Raw genomic sequence first — 23,608 nt, 5'->3', positions numbered from 1 at the left:
TTTGTAGGTCTTACTGTTTTCGAGTTATAAGGGTTTATATAAAAAAGTAAAAAACTTTAACCCTTTCCAATTATTAGTCTAGATTGATTTTGAAAAAAAAAAAACAAAACATACAAAGTATCTTAGTTTCACATACTTTTGACATCCAGAAAGTTTCATTGAATTCTGAAGGGGTGCTGCCAATCGCGTGTCGAGTTGGCGTGAAATCCGTCAATACTACCATCAATGTATAACAGATATTAAATCTTTTCTTTGTCATTAAGCTAATCATCGACATTCTGTTGAATAAGTTGAACATGTTGAATGACTTATTAATCAATTGCAGCGATACAAAATAGAGAATTTTTTTAATGTTATACACACTCAGCTGCATTGCTGAGGACGTTTGTGATATACTGGACACAAGAACCTTTGTTTTTTATTATCAAAATGCGTTGTAGAGTTGGCTCATCTCAAATTCAGTATATATACAGTACCATAGACATCAAAGTTATAGATGTAAATCGCAATGAAAGATTCATAATAGCCATAATCAAATATATGCATTTTTTTCTGATTTACAATTCTGCGATAGTTTATGCAACGAAAGTACATTTTTATCCTTTTATTGTTTTCTGATGAGTTTTGGAATAATACTTCAAATTGGATCCACTTAGGATTTTGTCACTGAAACTAATGTTGTAATTAATAAGCAATAAATTGCATCAACATGTTGTAATTAAAAAGCAATAAATTGCTAATTTTCTGTCATACACAACTGTCAAATACAGTTGAATGCACTTCATTATTTTCACATTTCTTAGTGAGCCGCTACAACTACTTTTTTAGAATATTACATTATCACAATATAACTGAATGTCAAAAGCATACAAAATTGAGCTTTTCTTTAGCTAACTGGTCCAAAGACGAGTAGGTCTTCAGTCTAACAAAGATAACTCGGTTGCAAAGATTAATTTGGAAATAATGTATTTGGCTCCGTTATGCCGACTAAGAGTCGTGAAAGGTATTCTCATACTATGTTTGATGAGTCATCCACCTAGGACTTTTTCATAGAAAATATTAAAACTCGAATATTTCAATTTTTCACCGATTGAATATTTTGAGACAAGGATTTTCTGAAAGGTTAGACCATAAACTTAATCCCTGTGAAGGAAAATTTTAGGTTCATTCAAGCTCGATAATATCGTGGTTCCATGTATGCGTGTTCGGAGTACTAAAAAAAAGCCAAGTCACTCACCAGATTTCAAAGGATGTGTTCCTGACCAGATATGCCGGAAATCTCGCCAAAGGACATTCCTGGAGGAACTGATACGGAAGCTTTGTTTGGATTATTGTCTTGTGTGATCCTTCATAAGATTTCGGATGGATTTCTGCAGATTTACAACGAGTTCTTTCTGCCGTTTCCAGCACATTGTTTATGACATTCTCATTGAATTCATGGATCAATAAATGTCAACGTCTCTTAGACCAATTTTTGTTTATTTCCTGACAACATGCTTGGCCAAATCATTTACGACTTCTAGAAAGAAACAAGGTGCTTACGTAGAGTTAGGTCAAGCAAGCAATCAAGTGTTTTTGGCGAGATATCGTTTCTGTCATGAAGATCTCTCCTTGGATCCAACAAGAGCTGCATCAGATTAAGAATTTCTCCAGGAACCAGGTATGGGCCATGTCTAACGCATAATTCTACAAATTCTCCGAATTTTCTATGTATTGTAGTGTGTGCATGGCATGCTCCATATTTTGGCCCTGTCGGTTGAAAATAAATACTAGTAGGTTATATTTCTACCGTGCCAAATATTTTCTTCAAAGAATTTTTAAGTTAAATTTTCTAGGCAAAAAAACTGAACTGATGTATCGAAAAAATCAACAACCTGGTGTGTGGGTAACTTAAGCAAACTTTATGTTCTGACAATCCATAAAAGTTTAAAATTTTAGGCTAAAAATCCCTTGAACCAAACATCATTTATTTCTTGAAAGAATTAAATTCTTTTCAACCAAATGTCCATTTGACTAAATATACTTTCGGCTATACGTCATTCGACATTGTACCGTGCAGGATTCGAAGTCAAGGAGATTTGAACACTTACAAGATTAAAAGACAGTGAAAAGTGAACACATGAAAATCATGTTATCTGAAAGCAATGAAAAACAAACAAACTTTGGTGACATATCAAAGGTCGAATCCTTCCATTACCAAGGATAAACACAATTATTTGATAGAGAAATCTTTTACGGCACACATCAAGTTTTTTTCCAACTTCGTATAAATGACTTGCAGTTTGGGAACCCCTACCATTCAAACTCATACCGTTCTTCCCTCCCCGCCGCCACCATGAGCGCATTCACCGAACCCATAGGGTATTAGTATGAACGACGGCACTCCGGTCGACGCTGCTCAATGAGTTTCAATCAGTGCTCGTTTTTCAGCTGCTTCGAAACCAACCAGCTGCACCATCATTCCCGGTCATTTATTTGCAGTGGTGGCCACAGTCGCGGCCACTGCACGCCATCATGCTTTGCAAAAATTATGTAAACACACAGCACAGTATCAGTACTAACAACAACGGACAAGTATGAAGAGAGGCGGCTTATACGGTTTGCCTCTATGTAGCTACCATGCTCTACCCCACGACCGAGCCGAGCAAGCGAACTTTGATCGATATCGCACCGCGCCTGATGACAAGATTACACGGCCAGATGATGAGAGCAGGGCTGGTAGCGACTAAGTATTTTGAACAGAAAGTCTCTATTACACCTGAAAACAGCGACCAAAAAGCGACTACAGAGGAATCAAAAAGAGACCAAAGCCATTAAAACTAAAAGAAACCAAACGGAATCACGATATAACAGTTTTTATACAGATTTGTCATAGAGTTCGGCTTAGAATTTCACTAAAGATATTTCTTAAAGTTTTTTTAATCTTTTTGATATTACTACAAGTATTATTGCTCGTATTATTGTTTGTATTTTTCACGATTTCATCAAGAATTTAATCCAAAATCAGGTATAGCTCTAAAGTTACCTTCATGTACTATTTCAATGATTTTTTAAGAAGTTCATTCTGTGATTCTTTTACTAATTTTATAAGGATTTTTTCGAAGAATTTCGCTTAAAATACCTTTCAAGAATTCAACCTGGATTTTTTCTAAGCAAAACGCCGGAACCTGGAACTCATCTTTTTTTTCATTATTAAAAAAAAAGCCAAAAGTGCCACAGGTATTCATTCAGTGATTCTCCATCAATTTCTTTAGGATTTCAGGATGTTTCAAAATATAGTTAAGAACATCTTCCAGAAATAAGTCTTAACAGTAGGTTACGGCTTATCCTTCGAAAGTTCTCAAAACCAAATGTTCTTGTGCTCTTCTGAAGTCAAATAACAACAGAAGGAACCTCAAGGTTTAAGCCAAAAATTATTGAAATTTAGAAATTGTGCAAGCTTCTTGAAGGTAAATAAGAGTTTTGTTCTGTTCTCAATTGTCTAAAATTAGAAAAAAAATTGAGTTCGATATTCTAAAGACCTCTGGTCGGATCGTTTTATTTTCAACATATTATTTCACTGTTTTTTTCACTATTGGATTAAACACTGTCTGATGCAAACACTTCGATTCCATCAACAATTTTAATTGTTCCATTCGAAAGGATTCGCCTAAAATCAGCTTTGCCGGATCAGTTGATTGAGTTCAATGACGGACGGAACACGCATCTAATAAATGGAATAAATTTTCGCTTGAAACCGATCGTGTTCGGCAGGCGAGCACTTCCTCGAAACGGTTTGTGATCCATTTTGGGCAGCACACAACCTGCAGGGCTAGTAGCCAAATACGTTCGTCTAAACCTCAGAGTTCATTGGCATTGGTCGTTGAAATCGAAATCGCAAATTACCCCCTTGCTCAATTAGTGTGCCGCCGGTCCGGTGCTTGACGGGCACGATCATCCTCGTGCCCATTAGGGTTGCACGCTAAACGCCACTGCAAGCAAAAAGAGAAAATTCTAAAATTTATTAACTTTATGCTAATTGTGCCGGGTCTGAGTGCGAGCAAACTGTAAGGCCTTTGACGTGGAAACGAACGCATCCATCCTACTGGCAACTGTTGGTCGCTGTTTACAAATAGCCGTGGCATCGGATGGCAAAACACAAAAAGAACACACGAACAAGTGCATGTCGTCGCGGCCGAAGTGGTTTCAATGAATGAATAAATAAGCGTCTTCTTGTCAAAACCACTATGGAAATCGTCAGATTGTGCATTTGAGTTTTGTACCATTTAGCTTTCTCAAAAATATTGCCAATGTCTTCGGAATCAATGCATTTATCTAGAAGGAAGAATTTATGTAACTGAATTTCTTTCTAGATTCAATCGCTTCTGGCTAAGCATCTAGGTTAGATCGTTAGTTAGATCGCGCTTCAGCCTACATTCAGCACGTAAAATACTGACTGCCATTTCAGCCTTAATGCAACTCTCCATTACTTCAATGCATCCGAACGCACTCTTTGTCGAACGATCGTGTGCCAATGCAAATAGATAAAACTTGCTCGCAGACATACCTATGGTCTTGAAATAGTTTCCATATTTCTATGCCCTGTGGTCTTGGTGCATCGACACACAGTGTCTACGATGATGGTGACGACAAACGTTGGGTCGGTTGACAAACTGTGAAACCCCACAGAAAATGTAAAAATAAAACAACAATATGTTGTATCATTACAACGATTTGTTTTACTTTTACAACTATACACTACATGGTTACAGCGATATAATGTATTGTGATAAGAATACAGTGTATCGGTAGAACGATTTCATGATTTTCTTCAATAATTTATGAAAAATTCCCTAAAAGAATTCCTGGATAAATTTTTTTCGAGCTTGAGACATTTCTCAAATAAATTATGGAGGAATTTGTGAACAGTTTTAAAGAAATTCCTGATTGAATTCTTAAAAAATCCTGATCGACAATTTTGAAGGATCCTTAGAGGCATTTCTGGAAGCATTTCTGGTTGGATCTCCTCAACGAAATTCTTGGAGTAAATCTATGGTAAATCGATGGAAGAATCAATGTATAAAATCCATCTCTGATTTTTTTAAATCTTCGAAAGAATTTCTGGTATAATTTTTGGGGTTATCCTCAGAGAAATTCTAAGATAAATTCTTAAAGACAAAAACTTAAGAAGTACGTGAAAGATTAATTAAATGAACTCCTGAAAAAGTCTTCGGAATAATATCTTAAGGAAACATTAGGCAAGCACCTGAGTTAATTCCTAGAGAAAATCATGAAAACTACATACAGTATTGCTCGCAACACTTGTCGTAATGTAACAAGAAATTCGCAAAAAAATAGATCCTCTTGAATACTCTTATCTTTTGATTCCGTTTGGTTTGTGTTTTGTTTTCTTGGTTCTTTTCGGTTCCTGTTTGCTTTTTAGTTCCTATCTGGTCCCTTTCTTGATTCCAATTTTGTATCATTTTGGTATCTTTTTGGTTTCAATGGTTTGGTTTCTCATGGCGTAGTGGTTAACGCGCCCCAACTAGAGATCGGGGAATCGTGAGTTCGATTCTCACTGAGAAGACGTGTAACTTTTTCGCAAATCTTCACATCAATTTGTCCATCTAATCCAATTGCAAATTATATGTAATGTTTAGCTTTTCGGTAGTTGTTAAACTTCCACTCGGCTGGTTGGCCGTAAACCACGATTCATAATTAAAACAAGTATTTATCGAGCAACGGACTCATGTTCCGTAACCGGTCGTTTGAGAACGTCGCGACCCATTGGAAGCCCACACAATAGAAACCTCAGCCAGCGCAGTTGCTGGCTAGTGTAGTGTGCTATTCCTATATCTAAAAAACAATGCGCTCTCGGGCTAGGCATTGGATATATATAGAAAAGCGTTGTGTTTGGATGGGCATCTAATTCTTCCGAAAGAGGTGCACTTTGCGAAAGAGGACCACGTGATTATTGAGCTGAAATCGAATTCAGGTTAACTTCTGCGTTCATGAGTCCTCTCATGGCGTAGTGGTTAACGCGCCCCAACTAGAGATCGGGGAATCGTGAGTTCGATTCTCACTGAGAAGACGTGTAACTTTTTCGCAAATCTTCACATCAATTTGTCCATCTAATCCAATTGCAAATTATATGTAATGTTTAGCTTTTCGGTAGTTGTTAAACTTCCACTCGGCTGGTTGGCCGTAAACCACGATTCATAATTAAAACAAGTATTCAATTAGGTTTCTTTTTGGTTCCTGTTTGATATCAATTGTTAGTTCCTGTGTGGTCTCTTTTTGATACTTGTTTTGTATTTTTTTTAGTATTGGTTCCTTTTTGATCTCTATTTCGTCCTATTTTGTTCATGTTTGATATCTTCCTAGCTTTTTTTTTCAGGAATGGGGTCTCGAAAGTTCCTTTTTTGTTAATGTTTCGGATTGTCTAGTTTATTGTAGTGTTACAATAAAACTTATGTTCTATCCATAGTACACTTTTGTTAGGGAAATCATCCACACGAAGAAAAAGAAATGGCTTGGTCCGGTGCGGATACAGATCGTCATCGCCGCATCGTGTTGCACTTCTACATTGTATTATACTGCGCGCATAAACATACGCTTTTTACTGCCTGTGCAAACAATTTAATCTTCCCAAGCGTTTAGCGGTTGTTTATGGGTCTTGTACACACCGCGGCGGCCCGGTTGGAAAACGTTTGTTTTAGAAGTGGCCCCGTGGTTGGTTACATTTCCTCTCCGCGATCTAAACGGCCGGCAGGGTTTATCTTAATTAGATTTCAACAAATCTCGGAACAACAACGTTCGGAAACTACATCGCTCGTGGCTGACTTGTATAGGGGTAGGGAAAAAAGTACTTTTCCTGTTTGTAGCTAACAAGCTATTCACGGAGGACGGATGCACCTCTGGGTTTCTTTCTCACACTCGGAGTGCTAGTAGTACAATGTGCTGGTGCACGGAAAACGATTTATGGCCAAGGTTGAGTCGATATTTCTACATGGAAAGCAGCTGTAGAACTACTTGTTGAAGTTTCCTGGATTCTTTCCTTGATTGTAACTGGGCTAAAAGTTGTGAATGCATAATTTGCTTGCATATTTGCATTAGTGGTGATTTGCTCCCTTTATTCTGGCTTAATGGTTACCAGTAACTGGATCTTGTTGATCGAGATTGCATTACAAGGTTTGAAATAATTAAGTTAATGTTTTACATACACTTTCTTTGGTCTACATTCTACTAGGACCCAAATAGCCGTCGCGATAAACGCGTTGCTATTGTGCACGACATGGTTTTAGTTGGGAGCAACCCATCCAATAATGGTAGGAAAAAGGTGACAAAGTGACTAACATACTAAACCAATCCCTAAAAAAGTTATTTTGACAAACATCAAATTTTTTTGAAACACATAAAAATTGAACTCTATGTTCAGTTTCGACTACTAATTTATCGCGCTTGAGATTTTGAAACTACAAATATACTTTTTACTTTATTAAGTATTTTTACAAGATTTTCAATCATAGCTTCCCATTTTCGAATCAATGTTTGTAGAGAATTATGCAAAAAACATCACTGCATGGAATTTTCTCACTAATCTTTGCAAAAGATAACTTTTCTGAGGAACATCGGGCTGAGGTGATTTAAATATGAGCACCTCCAGCCCTTTTTAGAGTAAGATGATAATCATCTGCGTCTTACAGAGTCATTGATGTCACTCAAGTGAGCTTCGTCTCACAAAGCACTCTTTCGGTCCCTGTTTATTGGGCTAATTTTTAAAATTTTAAGGTATATCTTCAAAATTTGATTATTTGGACCCCTTCAAGCTACTGTGAAAGCTCCTGTGGAATCCATTAAGTCTAAGGATGGGCTCAACGAACTTGAAATTTGTATGAAGAGCATCAGCCAATGTTTCAATTACACTTTCGATCAAAGGTGGCGCTTAAAAGTCGATTTTTTCGTAATTGGCTTGGAAATTCTTCAATCAATCGAAAAGGTTTGGTATCAAATTGGGAACTTTTATCGTGAGAAACAAAAATTAGGGCGAATAGAAAATTCGGATTGCTCCTGGCTCAACTCCACAGCGAAAAGTTCACCTCACTTAAGTGGTATCAATTAGGAAATTATTCAAAATTATTCAATATTATGTAATATTATCATCTTGATTGTGAACACCTTCTTTAGAAGTTCGAATAACAGTTCAAACTGTTGTAAATTTAAAATATTTGTATGGACCGTGACACAACGGAAGACCCCCTCTCTACCCCTGTTGCGTTACGTAAGATTTGAACGATCCTATTATAGTTTTGAATTTTATGTCAGCGTGTTGTGTTATGAAGATATCCGCAACATAAAATATTATTTTACTTAAAATTCTATGCCGATTATCAATTTGTTACCAGTGGCTTTTCGTACTCATGTTGCGTACACTAGAGCAGCGAGTTCGATTTGGCGCACGGGAGTCATCTACACCTAATACCTTTAGGCTCGTTGGGGGACCACTTAGCTTCCACGTACGGACTTCAAATTTTTTCCTGATTTTTTTTTCTAATAAAAACGAGCACTTTACAATGACGAACTTATAACATTTTTTTAAGTGGCTGCTTGGGCACGTCAGGAGTTAATCATCAATATTAACCTCCTTTTCCCGAGCAGCCTAGATAGCCGCGTAGTGTCGGTAGCGGTTGTTTCAACTGGCTAAGAATTAACACTACGGATTGCCTGTTCCGGTGGTAAAAGTCCACCTCACAGGTGACCCCTAATTTATGGTGTGATGCGTACCGTGCCTAAGAATGAATGGTTAGGGGGGTCTAAATAAAACCTAACCGCAAACGGAGCCTGTGGGGTACCAGGGCGCCCTCCACAGTATTGAGTCCTTCCTGTGCTACCCGGAGCAATGGTGCAGGTGACCTTGTGTTTCTCCGAGATAATCGGCTGCCCTTCTTCAGTCTCTATCTTGAGGCTTAATAAGGGTGGGATTATGAATATGTTGACATTTAATTTAAATTATCACCTATATGGATTCGCATTATGCGTTTTACACAGTGTATTCTGTGCTCTTTCGCCTTTGGCGACTTTAAATAGATACCGATCTGGTTTTTTCGTTGCTGGTCTTTTTCGTGCTGAGATTGCAAAAAGCTTAATCCTGCCTAGTTTGGGTAGTGGCTACGGTTAGGTTAGCTCAGATCAATCTTCAGCATAAAAGAACAGCAACGATCAATCTTTGCAGACTCATGCAAAATGGTGCAGCCCAAGTGGCGCTAGTTCAAGAACCCTACTTTCGTAGAGGGAACTTCTATCTAGGTAACCTTGTGGACCCAGTTTTTGCTACTTTTAGCAAGCTTGAAATGGCAAACTCGCGCTCCATGCCCCGCGCATGCGTGCTCGTTAATAAAGCAATCGTTGCTACACTCATTTCTGAGTTAACTACCAGAGATGTATGTGCTGTCACAATCGATGTTTCTGTTGGTGACCTCAACAGGAAATACGTCTATTGTTCGGTATATTTACCACATGATGAACCATCCCCAACGGATGACTTCAAACGAGTTGTCGTACACTGCGTAACAAAAGGCCTTCCGCTGATTGTGGGCAGTGATGCCAATGCTCATCACATCATCTGGGGCAGCTCGGATATCAATTTGAGAGGCTCCAGTCTGATGGAATACTTAAGTAGTACAGACCTTGGATTACTTAACATAGGCAATCGCCCAACCTTCATGGTTTCTAATAGAGAAGAAGTGTTAGACATAACGCTCTGCTCGAATAGAATCAGTCACGAGTTGACGAATTGGCATGTATCAGATGAGGAATCATTATCTGATCATCGCTACATCTTCTTTGAACATTCAAATGTAACTGCGCAGACTTTGCGTTTTAGGAATCCCCGGTCAACAAACTGGGAACTCTACATTGAATTGGTTGCGACCAAATTTCATGGATATTCTCCGTCCATTGAAAATCCAAGTGATCTGGATGATGCCGTTGATACTACAACATCCTACATTATGGAAGCTTTTGAAGAAGCATGTCCTCTGCGGTCTGTAAAGACTACAAGAGGGACCCCATGGTGGAATTCCGATCTGACTAGACTCAGGAAACAATGTAGAAGGAGTTGGAACAGACGCCGTTCAGCTGGATCAGAGTCGTTCAAGTCAGCTCGCAAGGCTTACAAGAAGGCTCTTCGTTCTGCTGAACGATCCGGCTGGAAAAACCTTTGTACAAATGTTTCCAGTTTGAGTGAAGTCAGTCGGTTGAACAAAATTCTTGCAAAATCTAAGGATTTCCAAGTGAACGAAATTCGCTTACCTAATGGTGACTTTACTTCTTCCGATGAAGAAGTTTTAGAATGTTTATTCAATACACACTTCCCCGGATGTGTGGACATAGCATCTACGGATGAATCAAATGTCTTTTCATGTAGTTACGAGTCTCTGGCCTCGGCTCGCAGTATCGTAACTACTGAATCGATTCAATGGGCACTTAATAGTTTTGCTCCTTTCAAATCTCCAGGAGCGGATGGGATTTATCCTGTTCTGCTCCAAAAGGGATTTGAGTTTATCAAACATGTTTTGAAAAAGCTACTTGTAAGCAGTTTTGCTACCGGGTACATTCCCAAATCCTGGCGTGATATTACTGTAAAGTTTATCCCAAAAGGAGGACGTGCGTCGTATGAGGAAGCGAAGAGTTTTAGACCAATCAGTCTGACCTCTTTTCTTCTGAAATGTCTGGAACGGATTATCGATCATCACATCCGTGATGTTTATTTGGCAAACATGCCTCTTCATGTGAATCAACATGCTTACCAATCTGGAAAGTCCACTGTGACTCTTTTACACAAAGTTGTATACGATATCGAGAAAGCATTCGCTCAGAAGCAATCGTGCTTGGGTGTTTTCTTGGATATTGAGGGTGCCTTTGATAACGTGTCTTTCGATGCCATATTGGAAGCCGCACGAAACCATGGGCTACCTACAATGATTACCAATTGGATTCATCAAATGCTCAAAAACCGACATCTCTTCTCGACATTGCGTCAATCAGCGATTCGAAAATTGAGTGTTTGCGGATGCCCCCAAGGGGGAGTCTTGTCACCACTTTTGTGGAATCTCGTAGCAGATACGCTATTGAGGCAACTCAATAATTGCGGTTTTCCAACTTATGGATTTGCCGACGACTATCTAGCTCTGATAGTTGGTATGTGCATAAGCACCCTATTCGACCTGATGCAAAGTGCTCTTCAGGTAGTCGAGAGTTGGTGTCGCCAATATGGCCTTTCGGTTAACCCGAATAAAACATCTATTGTTCTTTTTACGGAAAGACGAAACCGCGATGGAATTCGACCTTTACGTCTTTTTGGCACTGAGATTAATGTGACTGATCAAGTAAAGTATGTCGGAGTCATTCTAGATTCCAAACTTTCATGGACACCTCACATTGATTTCAGAGTCAAAAAAGCTTGCATGGCCTTCGGTCAATGCCGGCGAACCTTTGGTAAAACTTGGGGCCTCAAACCCAAATATATCAAATGGATTTACACAACAGTTGTTCGACCAATATTGGCATATGGATGTCTTGTGTGGTGGCAAAAGGGCGAAGTGAGAACAATCCAATCAAAATTGGGCCATCTCCAAAGGATGTGCTTGATGGCGATGTCTGGTGCGTTCTCTACAACTCCCACAGCAGCGCTCGAGGCCCTTTTCGACGTTGCGCCACTACACATATATCTTAAACAAGAAGCACTTTCTTGCTCTTACCGTTTATGGGTACTGGATCTACTGGAGAAAAATCCAGTGAATCGTAGATCTACACACACTTCGTTGTTTCCACTTTTGGTGAATTGGGACAAAATTGTCCTTGCTCCAAGTGATCTCACAATTGCTTGTAACTTTCCTTACAGGACATTTACCACACAATTCCCTTCACGGGAAGAGTGGACGTCTGGCTATTTGGAAAGAAGTATATCAAACAATATAGTATGTTACACTGATGGCTCCCTTCTTGAAGGTAGAGCTGGTGCAGGAGTATATTCTCGTGAGCTAAGGCTGAATCAGTTTTACTCACTTGGTAGAAACTGCACCGTTTTTCAGGCGGAAATATTTGCTCTTATGTGTGGAGTGCAATCAGCACTTCAACAGCGCGTAATGGGTAAAGTCATATACTTCTGTTCAGATAGTCAGGCTGCTATAAAAGCTCTCGCTTCGGCCAACTCAAGGTCGAAGCTTGTTATCGCATGTCGAACTCAAATTGAGGAACTGAATTCAGTCAACTCTGTAAACCTTGTATGGGTACCTGGCCATTCTTCCATCGCTGGAAATGAATTGGCTGATGAGCTAGCTCGCGATGGAGCATCGCATGACTTCATTGGCCCTGAGCCGGCTATTCCAATTTCGAAGTGCTGGGTGAAGCTTCAGATAAACTCTTGGGCGGCAACTCAGCACAAGCAATATTGGAATAGTTTGGAGTCGTGTCGTCAAACAAAATTGTATATTACTGAGCCATCTCCAAAGGTGGCGAAGTATTTAACAAATCTGTCAAAGCAGAATTGCAGTCTCTTGGTCAGAGCGTTGACAGGCCACTGCCGACTCAACTATCACATGGCAAATATTCAGCGTGCTGACTCATTTGTGTGTGATAGTTGTGACTCCGATTATGGAACTTCGTATCACCTGATATGTAACTGTCCAGTTTTTGCGCAAATGCGATTCCAATTACTTGGTAAACACTTATTAAGTGAAACTGAATACAGAAGCCTGAATCTTCAGGACATCCTGTTATTCTTAACCCGCTGTGGTAATGAGCTATAGGCTCTCTTTACGCTCACGCGTTTTGCAGTGCCCTTTTTAGGGCGCTGTTCGAACCCATTGTGGTATGGAGCTACATGCTCTCATTTCGCTTATGCGATCTTCCCTCTTCAAGGGACCCACTCCTATTTCCTCCCATCTTTCCCTTCCCTTTCCTCTCCCATCGGGTAGATGATGAAATAGGCTCAAATATGGCGATGGCACAAATCTCCCAACTGGTGGGGAACGTGCCTTTGGAGCCGGCCTTCTGATACCTGATACCTGATCATCTTGATTGTGAACACCTTCTTTAGAAGTTCGAATAACAGTTCAAACTGTTGTAAATTTAAAATATTTGTATGGACCGTGACACAACGGAAGACCCCCTCTCTACCCCTGTTGCGTTACGTAAGATTTGAACGATCCTATTATAGTTTTGAATTTTATGTCAGCGTGTTGTGTTATGAAGATATCCGCAACATAAAATATTATTTTACTTAAAATTCTATGCCGATTATCAATTTGTTACCAGTGGCTTTTCGTACTCATGTTGCGTACACTAGAGCAGCGAGTTCGATTTGGCGCACGGGAGTCATCTACACCTAATACCTTTAGGCTCGTTGGGGGACCACTTAGCTTCCACGTACGGACTTCAAATTTTTTCCTGATTTTTTTTTCTAATAAAAACGAGCACTTTACAATGACGAACTTATAACATTTTGCATTTTCGAAAAATAAGGGACGGCCTAGTGTTCATGTTTCATGTTCTTACAGCTACGCTGAGGTTATTTCATGATTTTGAGCAGTTGCATGCCTAGTTTTGAGCTCTATGCATGTTCGTATCCTGGTTCACCAGAAGTAACCCTACAACCCAGAATTGGCCATATGGTAAAATTGACAATATTAAGGGTTTGAATTGGGTTTATGAAATGATTTCATGACATTCAAGTAGTTGCATGTATTGCTGCGAGTCAAATGTACATTTGCTTCTTGGCCTCGGCTCCTACCCGGAATATACTTACGGATCCAGGTTCCGGCCTTCGCCCCATGCAAGAAAACAAACCAAATGATGTATTCTTGCATTGGTCCGTTACAAAAATCTAAAAATGGCTAAAACCTATCTGTTAACTGTTGGTTTTGTTGCTAGAGACGTGAAAATGTGACTAGGGAACAGTTATTTGAACTTGAAAAACATGTCGAGACCTGAACTTCCGGTTTAAAAACCCCAACGGGAAGTCTAACTCATCCCATCGATCATAGTGAAAACCGCATTTCATTAAACTTATTTGTTACTGAGCACCAGTCGATTGAAAATAAATGGTCTGTCCCGAGGCTTTGAGGGTTAAACAGATTTTTCCTGAAGTTTTTAAGGCTTTCTAATCTTACCAAATTGTTGGGAAGATTTGTTAAGAATTTGTTTAGGATTTTCTGGAATTACTAAGGATATTATCAAGAAATAGTACAAAAGAAATTTTAGGAGTCTAACTAAAATTGTTTTCAAGATCATCAAGCAGAATTCTTTCAACAAATTCTTCAAAGAGTTGACAAATAGTTAGCCTTTGACGTCGTGCATTGGTTTAAAGAGGCGTTCTCCCTAAAATTTTTCCCTCTAACAAGTTTTTCAGAAAATCTTTCGAAAATTATTAAAGGATTGCTTGAACTATCCCGGACTTCCTGCAAAAACATTATAATTTTTCTTCCAAGTGTTAGTCTGAGGATTGTTCCTAATATTTCACAGATTTTCTGAGCAAATTCAACAGGGTTCAATTGGGAAAATGTCCATTGCGATTTCGCAGAGAATTTCTCCGCAGATCTATCTGTTTTTTTCACAGAAATTTTTCTAATTGTTTCTTTATATATCTCTAAAAACTATCTTCCAAAACTATCTCGAAAATCAAATTTAAAAATTTCTCCAAAAATGCCTCAGATTAAAAAAAAATAAATAAATAAAAAAATAAACATTCCTATAAAGTTTCTAGATCAATACGTTCAACCATTCTTTCAAAAACTCCTTGGCCAAAATACTAAAAATTATTCGAGTATGTGATTTCGTCTTGGGATTCTTCCGTAAATTTATTAGAAATTCATACAATTATTTTCCACATTTTTTTTAATATCACTAGCGATCCTTCTAGGGATTTTTCAACAGATTTATTGAAGGATTCAATTCATTCTCGAAATTCTTAAAAAAAATCATCAGGAATTCTATTAGATATTATTTTACGTTTTAAATTAGTATATTTTTCCTGAATGTTAATCCCAGATTTATTCCATAAATAGTGTCTTGAAATCTACCCACCTTCCATTTTTTGTTTAAAAACTAGTCCAGAAATACCTCAATAACCTTTTAGGATTTTTTTTCAATTACTCTACGAATGTTTCAGATTATAGAGTAACATAAACTACAGAAAAATAAAGGCTGATTTCAGTACTAAATTCCTGTCGGAAAATACAAGAATCCACCAGAATTTTCACTAGGTATCGGTACCTAACATTTTAGAACATATTTTGTATGAACTCCTGAATTCGATGATACTATGGCGAACATATTTATGTAGAAACCAAGTTTTTTTTCTACTTGCATATATTCTTTTTAGGAGGAACCATTTTTAATAACGGTAAAGTTGTAGAAGTTTAACGTGAGAATATTGGCGGTATTTTTGAAACCATCTTTTATTGCAAAATTCATAATGTAAGATTTCATTGAATTTAAATCTTGGAGGAAATTTTTGCATTACTTTTCAAAATTTTTGAGAAATTCCTGACAGACTTTTAGAAATCAGGAACCATACGAATAAGGGATCTGCAATTTTTCAATACACCTATAATTTATGTTTTTATTTAGATTCTTCAAAGTATTGCCTAACAACGAAAGATAAGTGATTATTTATAATATTTTCTCTAGAGATGAATGGAATATTTCTGAAGAACTTTTTATGAACTTTGTAAAAGAATTTCTATTCATATTTTTGGGAAAAGTATTTCAAGGAATTGATAGATAAATTTCTAGTAGAACTTTCAGCGAAATATCTCATTATCAAATCTTCTAATAATATATTTCGCTAAAAGTTCAAATTTCCCTCAAATAGTTTTCCCAGGAATCAATGATTTTTCGGAGTTATTGAGGAGGAAAATTTTGAACTTTTGAAAGGTTAAGTGATTCTTGTAGTTGAATTCGGGATCAATTTGTCGTTAGAATGTAAACATACAAAGAAATGGTTGTTCTCCAGGAGAAATTCATGTTGAAAGTATGAACAAATCTCAAAATGATTTAACTTATTCCCAAGAGATTTGTTGCAAAAGTTCTGAAGCCATCCTTCAAAATTCCTCGAGGAATTCGGTTATACTAGATTTCTTCGAGGAGTATCATAGGATGGTTCTAATCATGTTGCTACAAATCTTTTCAAATTAGTCAAACAATTTGGAATTTCTTAAAAAATAAAACATAAGTTTTCTTGCAAGAATGTAGTTCAGTGTCGTGCAGTTAGGTTTAGACTCATGCAAAACTACATCACAAATCAAAGAAAGGACTTTTCTGAGATAAAAAACTATGGTCGACTTTGTTGGACTTTTTACATCAGGTTAAATTTCCACCATCCTTCTGAAGAAAACTTAACCAGGTTGATATGCCTTGAAAAGATCTGTAATTTACCTTAATTGAACCTTAATTAAACCTAAAAACTTCCATAGATAACGTTGCTTTCTTCTTATTCTTCTTGACATTACGTCCTCACTGGGACAGAGCCTGCTTCACAGCTAAGTGTTCAATGAGCATTTCTACAGTTATTTACTGAGAGCTTTCTATGCCAAAGTTGCCATTTTCGCATTTGTATGTCGTGTGGCAAGTAGGATGATACTCTATACCCAGTGAAGTCAAGGAAATTTCCATTACGAAAAGATCCTGGACCGACCGGGAATCGAACCCGAACACCTTCAGCATGACTTTGCTTTGTAGCCGCGGGCTCTAACCATTCGGCAAAGGAATTTTTTTAATACGAGAACATTATAACAGGTTTTCAAGAATTTTCGGTAACATTCTTCTAGTAGATTATTCTGGAACATTTCAAAGGTTTCACAGCAGAAGAAACACTACAACAGTATTTAAGACCCATAATTTGAAATAAGAACGTTAAAACAGCATTAAGGAAACATGCTGGAGTAGTGAGTTTATGAATTTATGCGATTTTGTAGTCATAAGTCCCATGCGTATGTCGTTATTGGATAATATTAATAAAATTATAACTCTAGTGGAATTAAATGGTATAGTACTAAATTCGGTTTTTTCATCTACTTAAAATTGTAATCATTATTAGGGACAACGAAAATTCGCGATTTCGCGGAAGCCGCGAATTCCACGAAGTTTGGCCTTTGCCGCGAAATTTAGGAAATTCCGCGAAATTAGATAAATTTGGAGAATTTTTATGAAAATCACAGTGAATCCCAGTTTTTTTTATTATGAAATTGGTTTATTCATCTTGAAGTCCATCCAATTTTTTAACCGTTTAGTTTTAACTTAGACGTCTTTCTGGTTCGCTACCTTTATATCAATTTTATTATTACCTCTCTGATATTGAACTTATCATATTAATTTGTAAAATATAAAAATATTCTATGAAATTCCGTGAAATTTACACTTATAAAGGCTATTTTCACTGAAAATGTGTAATTTTGTGTAAAATATTACCAAAAGTAAGGGACCGCGACAAAGCCGCTAAATTTTGTATTTATCGCCTTGGTAACACGCGAAATTTAAAGAATTTTGCCACGAATTTCCATTGTTCCTAATCATTATCTTCTACTTCTTGACATTACATCTCAAAAGCATTCTCAGAGCACAGTTTTTAACAAAAATAATCTTTGCTATTGTTGCTATTTTGCATAGAATCATATATATTATCAATCTTAGAAAGATCATGCATAGAATATCGCTTCCAAATCCCGTTGAAACGTGGCTAGCCGCGTAGGGTGAGCTCATTTTCTTAAACCTACTAGTTGTTTTGAGCACCTCCTGTGGAAGCTAGTTATATGCACTAAAGTGATAATATAAAACAAATCAACCTATGTCCAACTTGGGGGAAAGATTCTGCCAAGGTGCAACCAAGATCGTCTTTAGGTTTAATTTCTGCACAATTTTAGCACGCCATAAATCTGTAAATTCCACACGTGTTAACGTGCAGAGTATGCTCTATGACGGCTTAGCTGAAATGCATTATTTTTGGATGGTGTTTAGGATTTTTAGCAGTATCCTGCCCATTTGTAATCACCAAATGGCGTAGCCAGAAGGGATTTTGTCCCCACTAATGCTACTCTCTGCACCATGCGTAACTATGTACTACGGATAGCAAACTGAACGGAACACCAAATTAAGCGTTTTTACTACTCCAATGATTATCACTATACACAACTTGGTATGTACTATTTCACTTCCAAATATCAATATACACAACCTACTCATGGGATTTTGCCACAATTGTCATTGAAAAAGGCCAACTTCCTGGAAAAGACTCTATATCCATAATCGTCATCGCACTTATTTCACATTCATAATAACGTTATACAGATCAAGTGAACCCCATTGTAGTCATTACACAATTCAAATTATATCTACTCTGCCTTCGTCAGCAAACTGTTCTCGTTCTGCTTCGCCAACCGTCTATATTTAATGTACTCATGCAAACTCGTCATCGTCGATCGTCAAAAGTGAAACTCTGTTACAATCACGCATAAATACAAAATTGGCATCCCACCTTGTCCCCCTTGTTACAGAAGATATATGCGACTTCCATCAACGAGTGCTCTCCGTAAAAATGCTTCGATTACAAAAAAAGCATTTTGTTCAAAAAGAATCATCGAACATTTTTTTCTTTTCAATATAGCAATAGTGAAGATATACATACACACGCACACCTAAACAGACTGAGTAAGAAGCAGCTCGAAGTCCCAGTACCTCCAGTTACAACTACAGTACAAGAACAGCTACTAGTGGAAATGTTGTGATTCTATCCTCTTGCCATTAGAGAAGAAAAGAAAAGAAAATAATTTGACCACCGCAAGAATCGCGCGCACCACCGATTTGAGTGAAAGTGATCGAGCGAGAGTGATTGTGAATTTTATTTATTCGTGAAAACGCGTTTGAGCAAAGCGGAGACGTTGGCGACCGGTGTTCTAGAGTTCGCCGAGGTTCGGAAGGCAGGGAAGATTCAATGTGACTGTTGCGTAGTGCTTTTTCCCGCCTTCTGTTCGGATAGAGTAGTGATACAACGTTCGCCGTCGATTGGTGATAACAGTGCAAACAATCCGCGCTGAAGTCCTTCTCTGGAGGATGTCGTCGACGATGCCCGTGGTTTGGTGCACAGATCCAAACTCGTCCGAAAAGCGACAACCGTTCGCTCTGCAAGGAATTCAACTGCAGGGCAACATCACCGAGAAGCATGTGCTGGCCATGAAGGAACTGATCAGTGCCGCCTCAGAGGGGCGGTTGCTATTGCCTAGCGATGGTGCCATTGTCCTGCTGGACTGTGGATTGAGTATAGGTTCGATGGTAATTGAGGGGAAGGCCGGGAAAGAGGCGGCCCGGGAGGCCGCTGGGGTTAGTAATCATAAATCAATTCTCCCGGTCGTTCCGGAGATGGCCGGGTGCGGTGATGATGGTCTGCAGCAGAAGTACGCAGATGATCAGAACAATAATGCTAATGGGGGAGATAGAGATAATAGAATTGGGGATAGGTGTGAAGATGAAGAAGATGAGGAGCAGGCTTTCCTCACCGAGTTGGCAGAAGATGAGTGTAAGCCTCTGGACCTGTATGGGTGCGGAGGAGCAGAGGGCGGCGAATTTCTGTATGAGTTTCTCTGCTGTGCCAAATGTATGAACGATCCATCGTCCAGTTGTTTCAATCCACCCAGTCATCGTAGTCGTAGTTTAAATTCGCTCAACAACAAATCACAGCTGTTGTCTCGGTTCCTTAATGGCCGGGCCAAAGCCCGGCTCTACTGTGATCCTCTGTACAACATATCCAATCGGTATTTCAAACGACTGGCCAAAGCCAGCAAGATCCGATCGGACTCGCGTCGGAATGTGATCCGCAAAAGCTCGATCCGAAGCGATCGATCGTCCGGGGGCAAAATCGTCAAGAAGAGCTCCGAGAACATCCCCATCTATGCCACGGTCAATAAAAAGATGAAGCTACGTTCCCGGTTGGAGGCCCTCCGACGACAGAACATCGACGCCGACACGTTAGCATTACAAATTGCACTCGACAAGCAACAACTAATCAAAAGCAGATCGAATCCGACGACAGCACTATCGGAAATTCATAATCAATCATCTTCATCATTGTCCCCGCTCGGTCTGCTGCCGCCATTATCCCCCGGGAAGCCATACAACAGTTCCAGTAGGAAAACTAGTTTCGATTCGACGTGCACCGTGAGTTCAATGGATTCGGGCTTTATCGATCAGCAGCAGCGACAACAGCTGAAGCAACTCCAGCAACAGCTCCAACAACAGAAGCAAGGCAAAAAGAGTAAGGAAATATGCCAACCGAGCGAGTCGATAACTGTTAAAGCGAGTCCGTCCCCAGCGGAAAAAGAGTGCTGCACGAAAAAACTGGAAGAACTGCCTTCGACTAATGACGGAGACGTCGTTGTTGTGGCCGGCGATGAAGATCGCCTTAATGAGCTCTCCCAGCTGCAAATAAAGGAGTGTTTGGTTACGCAATCGCGGAACCGCCGGAAGTCATACGAAGAGTTCAAATCGCTCTTCCGGCAACAGCAGCAGCAGCAAACCGAATGCCGAAGCCGCCTGGCTGTGGTCAACGAAAAAGACCCCCAAGGCAACGCCGCCCCCCATGCCAACCACACTAGCAACAACATTAGCAGTAGTAGTAACGATAGCATTAAAACTCGACGCAAGTCCTACGAAGAATTTAAAGCTTCAGTCAAAATTTGTGATAGTAGCGTTAGTAATTTAAAGCCTACGTCCGAGGAGGAAGAAACCACGGAAGAGGACCACCATCATCACACGGCCCTCTCCGGGGTCAGCGGTCTTTTCAAGATGAAGCGCAAAAACTCGCGACGACTCAGCCTTAAGAAGCTGAAAATGCACGACAAAGCTGACCCCACACAGACTGCAACGGCGCCTGCTGACAAGCTCGCCCCATCTACAGTGATTAGCAATAGCGTTAGTAAGATTAGCGAAGAAAGTAGTCACGTTAAGAGTAGTACAATCTATGATATTCTACGAACTAAGAACAAACCGGACGAACACAGGGACTCGGTAGTCTCCCTGAGCAAAGATCTGTCACCATGTCTCAAAGAGGAACTCTACCGCAAAAACTACAAAATCTACGACAAGCTCATCTCATACGGAAGCAGAGCCTACAAAAAGTACGACAAATACATGACCTACGGCACGATCTACGAGATCCTGCATCGTAAATCCGACGCCGCCGAAGATATCTTCCTGCGCAAGCGAGCTCTCTCGGAAAAGTTTGCCAAGCGCAAACACAGCGTCAGCTCCCACTACAGCTCGCTCAAGTTTGGCACAATCTACGACATTCTGCAGAGCAGAAACGCGGCCCTAACAGCCGAGCCAGAACCCAGTGAAAACACGTCCAGCAAGGCCCCCGAAACGGAGAGCCCCACCAACTCCACTACTCTCTCCACCATCTACGACATCATCCACAAAAAAGCCGACTCCCCCAAACAGCAGACCAAGAATCGCTTCCTTGTGAAGAAAATCACCGAAGAAGAACTTCGCTCCAGCAACGAAAACAATCGCAACGAACTCAACACCCCCGCAAAATCGCAGGAAACTCCACCCTCACCAGACTACACCACCCCCAAAACACAAGAACCTTCCAAGAAGCCTACCCGAGCGCGTCGCTTTTCCAACATCCTGTCCTACAGCCCCCGCCAATCCTCACCCATCACAGACGCAGACTCCTCCAAACTATCCAACTCCAACGGATCTCGCCTCAAAAAGATCGCCGCCAGCGATGAGGATCTCTACAAGCGTGCCAGCTCCAAACACCATCATCACCACCATCACAAATCTCCCCCGCCAAAGTCGAACAACGACGACGAGCTGTACTCGCGTATTGGGCGGCTCCGAAAATCGGCCACCGAATCCAATGCCCTATGCGACAAAATTCAAGACCCACCCCATCAACCGTCCCCTTCGTCTTCGGGGTCTTCATCGTCCAAAGTCCACCATTTCCCAGCCGCGGCCATCAAATCCAACGGCCTTCTACCGCAGCCCGGTGCCATATTCAAGTCGAACTCGTTGGACATGCTGGCACCGAGTAAGTTTGCGCGGAATCCGCGCTGGAGTAGGCAGCAGGGGGCAGCGGGACCGGTGCGGAAGTTGAGCCCACTGGTGCTGCCCCGGAAGAGCGGATCGGGATCGCCCACCGGTGGGGTGGAAAAGCAGCAGAAGAAAAGTACCCGGCGGCTGTCGGAGTTTACCCGCGGGGAGTTCCTGAATGAGAAACTGTAAGTAGTGACAAAGTATTTCTAATGATCTGATAATTATTTAAATTCTTTATTATCGAAAGTACGTAGGAATGTTAATGAGTATATTAGCTACAATTTGAGGGATCACCGACGTACTTGTTCGTCATCCTTCCAGTAACTGAGAAAAATGTAACATATGGAAAAAAATGTGTTGGATGGAAGCGAAATTTTTCAAATGCGTTCGGCATATTTCATGAATTACTCTTTAAAAAACCCTAAGCCTTAAAAAAGTTTATTTTCTTGTACTTAAACATATTTTCTGTGAGAATTCAAATTCATTTCCCTGAAATTTCTTAATTCTGTTACCAATCCTTCAAAAATTTTCCCTATGAATTTCTTGAGTAATCCTCTCCAGTGATTCTTCTAGAAAAATTGACGAGATTGTACCAAAAATAGTTTTGGGGATTTTTTTCAAGAAATCATACTCTAAAAAATACATCAGTTTCTTCTGTATTTCTTCTGTAGCTGCTCTATTATGTTAATGACTGTTATTTCTTTCAGCAAATTTGCTTTATAATCTTAGCCTTTCCTTCCGAAATTTATCCTCCATACTACGGAAAAATGAATATCAACCGTGACGTAAAATCCATTTGAATTAAATAACTCGATGTAATTACTAAACCGACAAAAAATTGATTGCTTTTACACTCAATAATACGTAATTCATGGAAAATTGAGGCTCAAGTGTCTGAAATCATTTATGATTCGATCAAAATTAAGTTCAGTGCAATGGTGACTTACGTCGCTTAGACCTTTAAATTGACGTCATAAATCTCGCGTTCAGTATCATAAGGGCGTAAGTACATTGATCGATTTCTCTCAATCGAATTTCTATTTAGCTAATTACTAGGTCAAGAGACTGTTTTAGACTGCAATTTTTGATTCGCTAGAAAATACTAATCGTATATCGACATGCTGCGACGCAAAATGTCACAAAAGCCTGTTAGAATTTGTGCAATAATAAAAAAGGACGAAGAGCAACTGATAAATGCTTCAAAATAGTTGCCTCTGAATAAGTTTATGCAGATGACATCGAAAATCAGTCTGCATTGATGAAAACTTCAGATTTTTCTTGTCGTGGTATTGCTCCAAAATTATCTAATGATGTCATCAAGCAATCCACAACTGGTTTCTCTAGGAATGTTCCAACATGAATTTCTTATACCGTCAGACCTTTTGATTCCGGGGGCTACTTTGGACACTCACGTTTTGGATTAATTTCCAGCATAAATATTAATCTGAGCCATTTTGTTTCTTCAGCACTTTTATTAACCAATTTATGTTCAACAATCAGGCATTAATATTTTTGGAACAACATCAACAATAACAGGATA

General features: G+C 39.4%; 1 protein-coding gene across 1 annotated transcript in view; it reads left to right on the top strand.

Moving 5' to 3' along the window:
• Positions 1–23,608, top strand: part of LOC5574802 — a 266,282-nt gene that overhangs the window by 48,181 nt on the left and 194,493 nt on the right. The window contains exon 2 of the mRNA XM_021841320.1: positions 18,641–22,253. Coding sequence (XP_021697012.1) covers positions 19,087–22,253 — 3,167 coding nt within the window. The 5' untranslated portion in view covers positions 18,641–19,086. The remainder of the gene's footprint in view (positions 1–18,640; positions 22,254–23,608) is intronic.

This window comes from Aedes aegypti, chromosome 2, assembly GCF_002204515.2.
Source record: "Aedes aegypti strain LVP_AGWG chromosome 2, AaegL5.0 Primary Assembly, whole genome shotgun sequence".
Lineage (NCBI taxonomy): Eukaryota > Metazoa > Arthropoda > Insecta > Diptera > Culicidae > Aedes > Aedes aegypti.
Note: the sequence above shows the minus strand (reverse complement) of the source record. Positions and strands in the feature narration are given on the sequence as shown.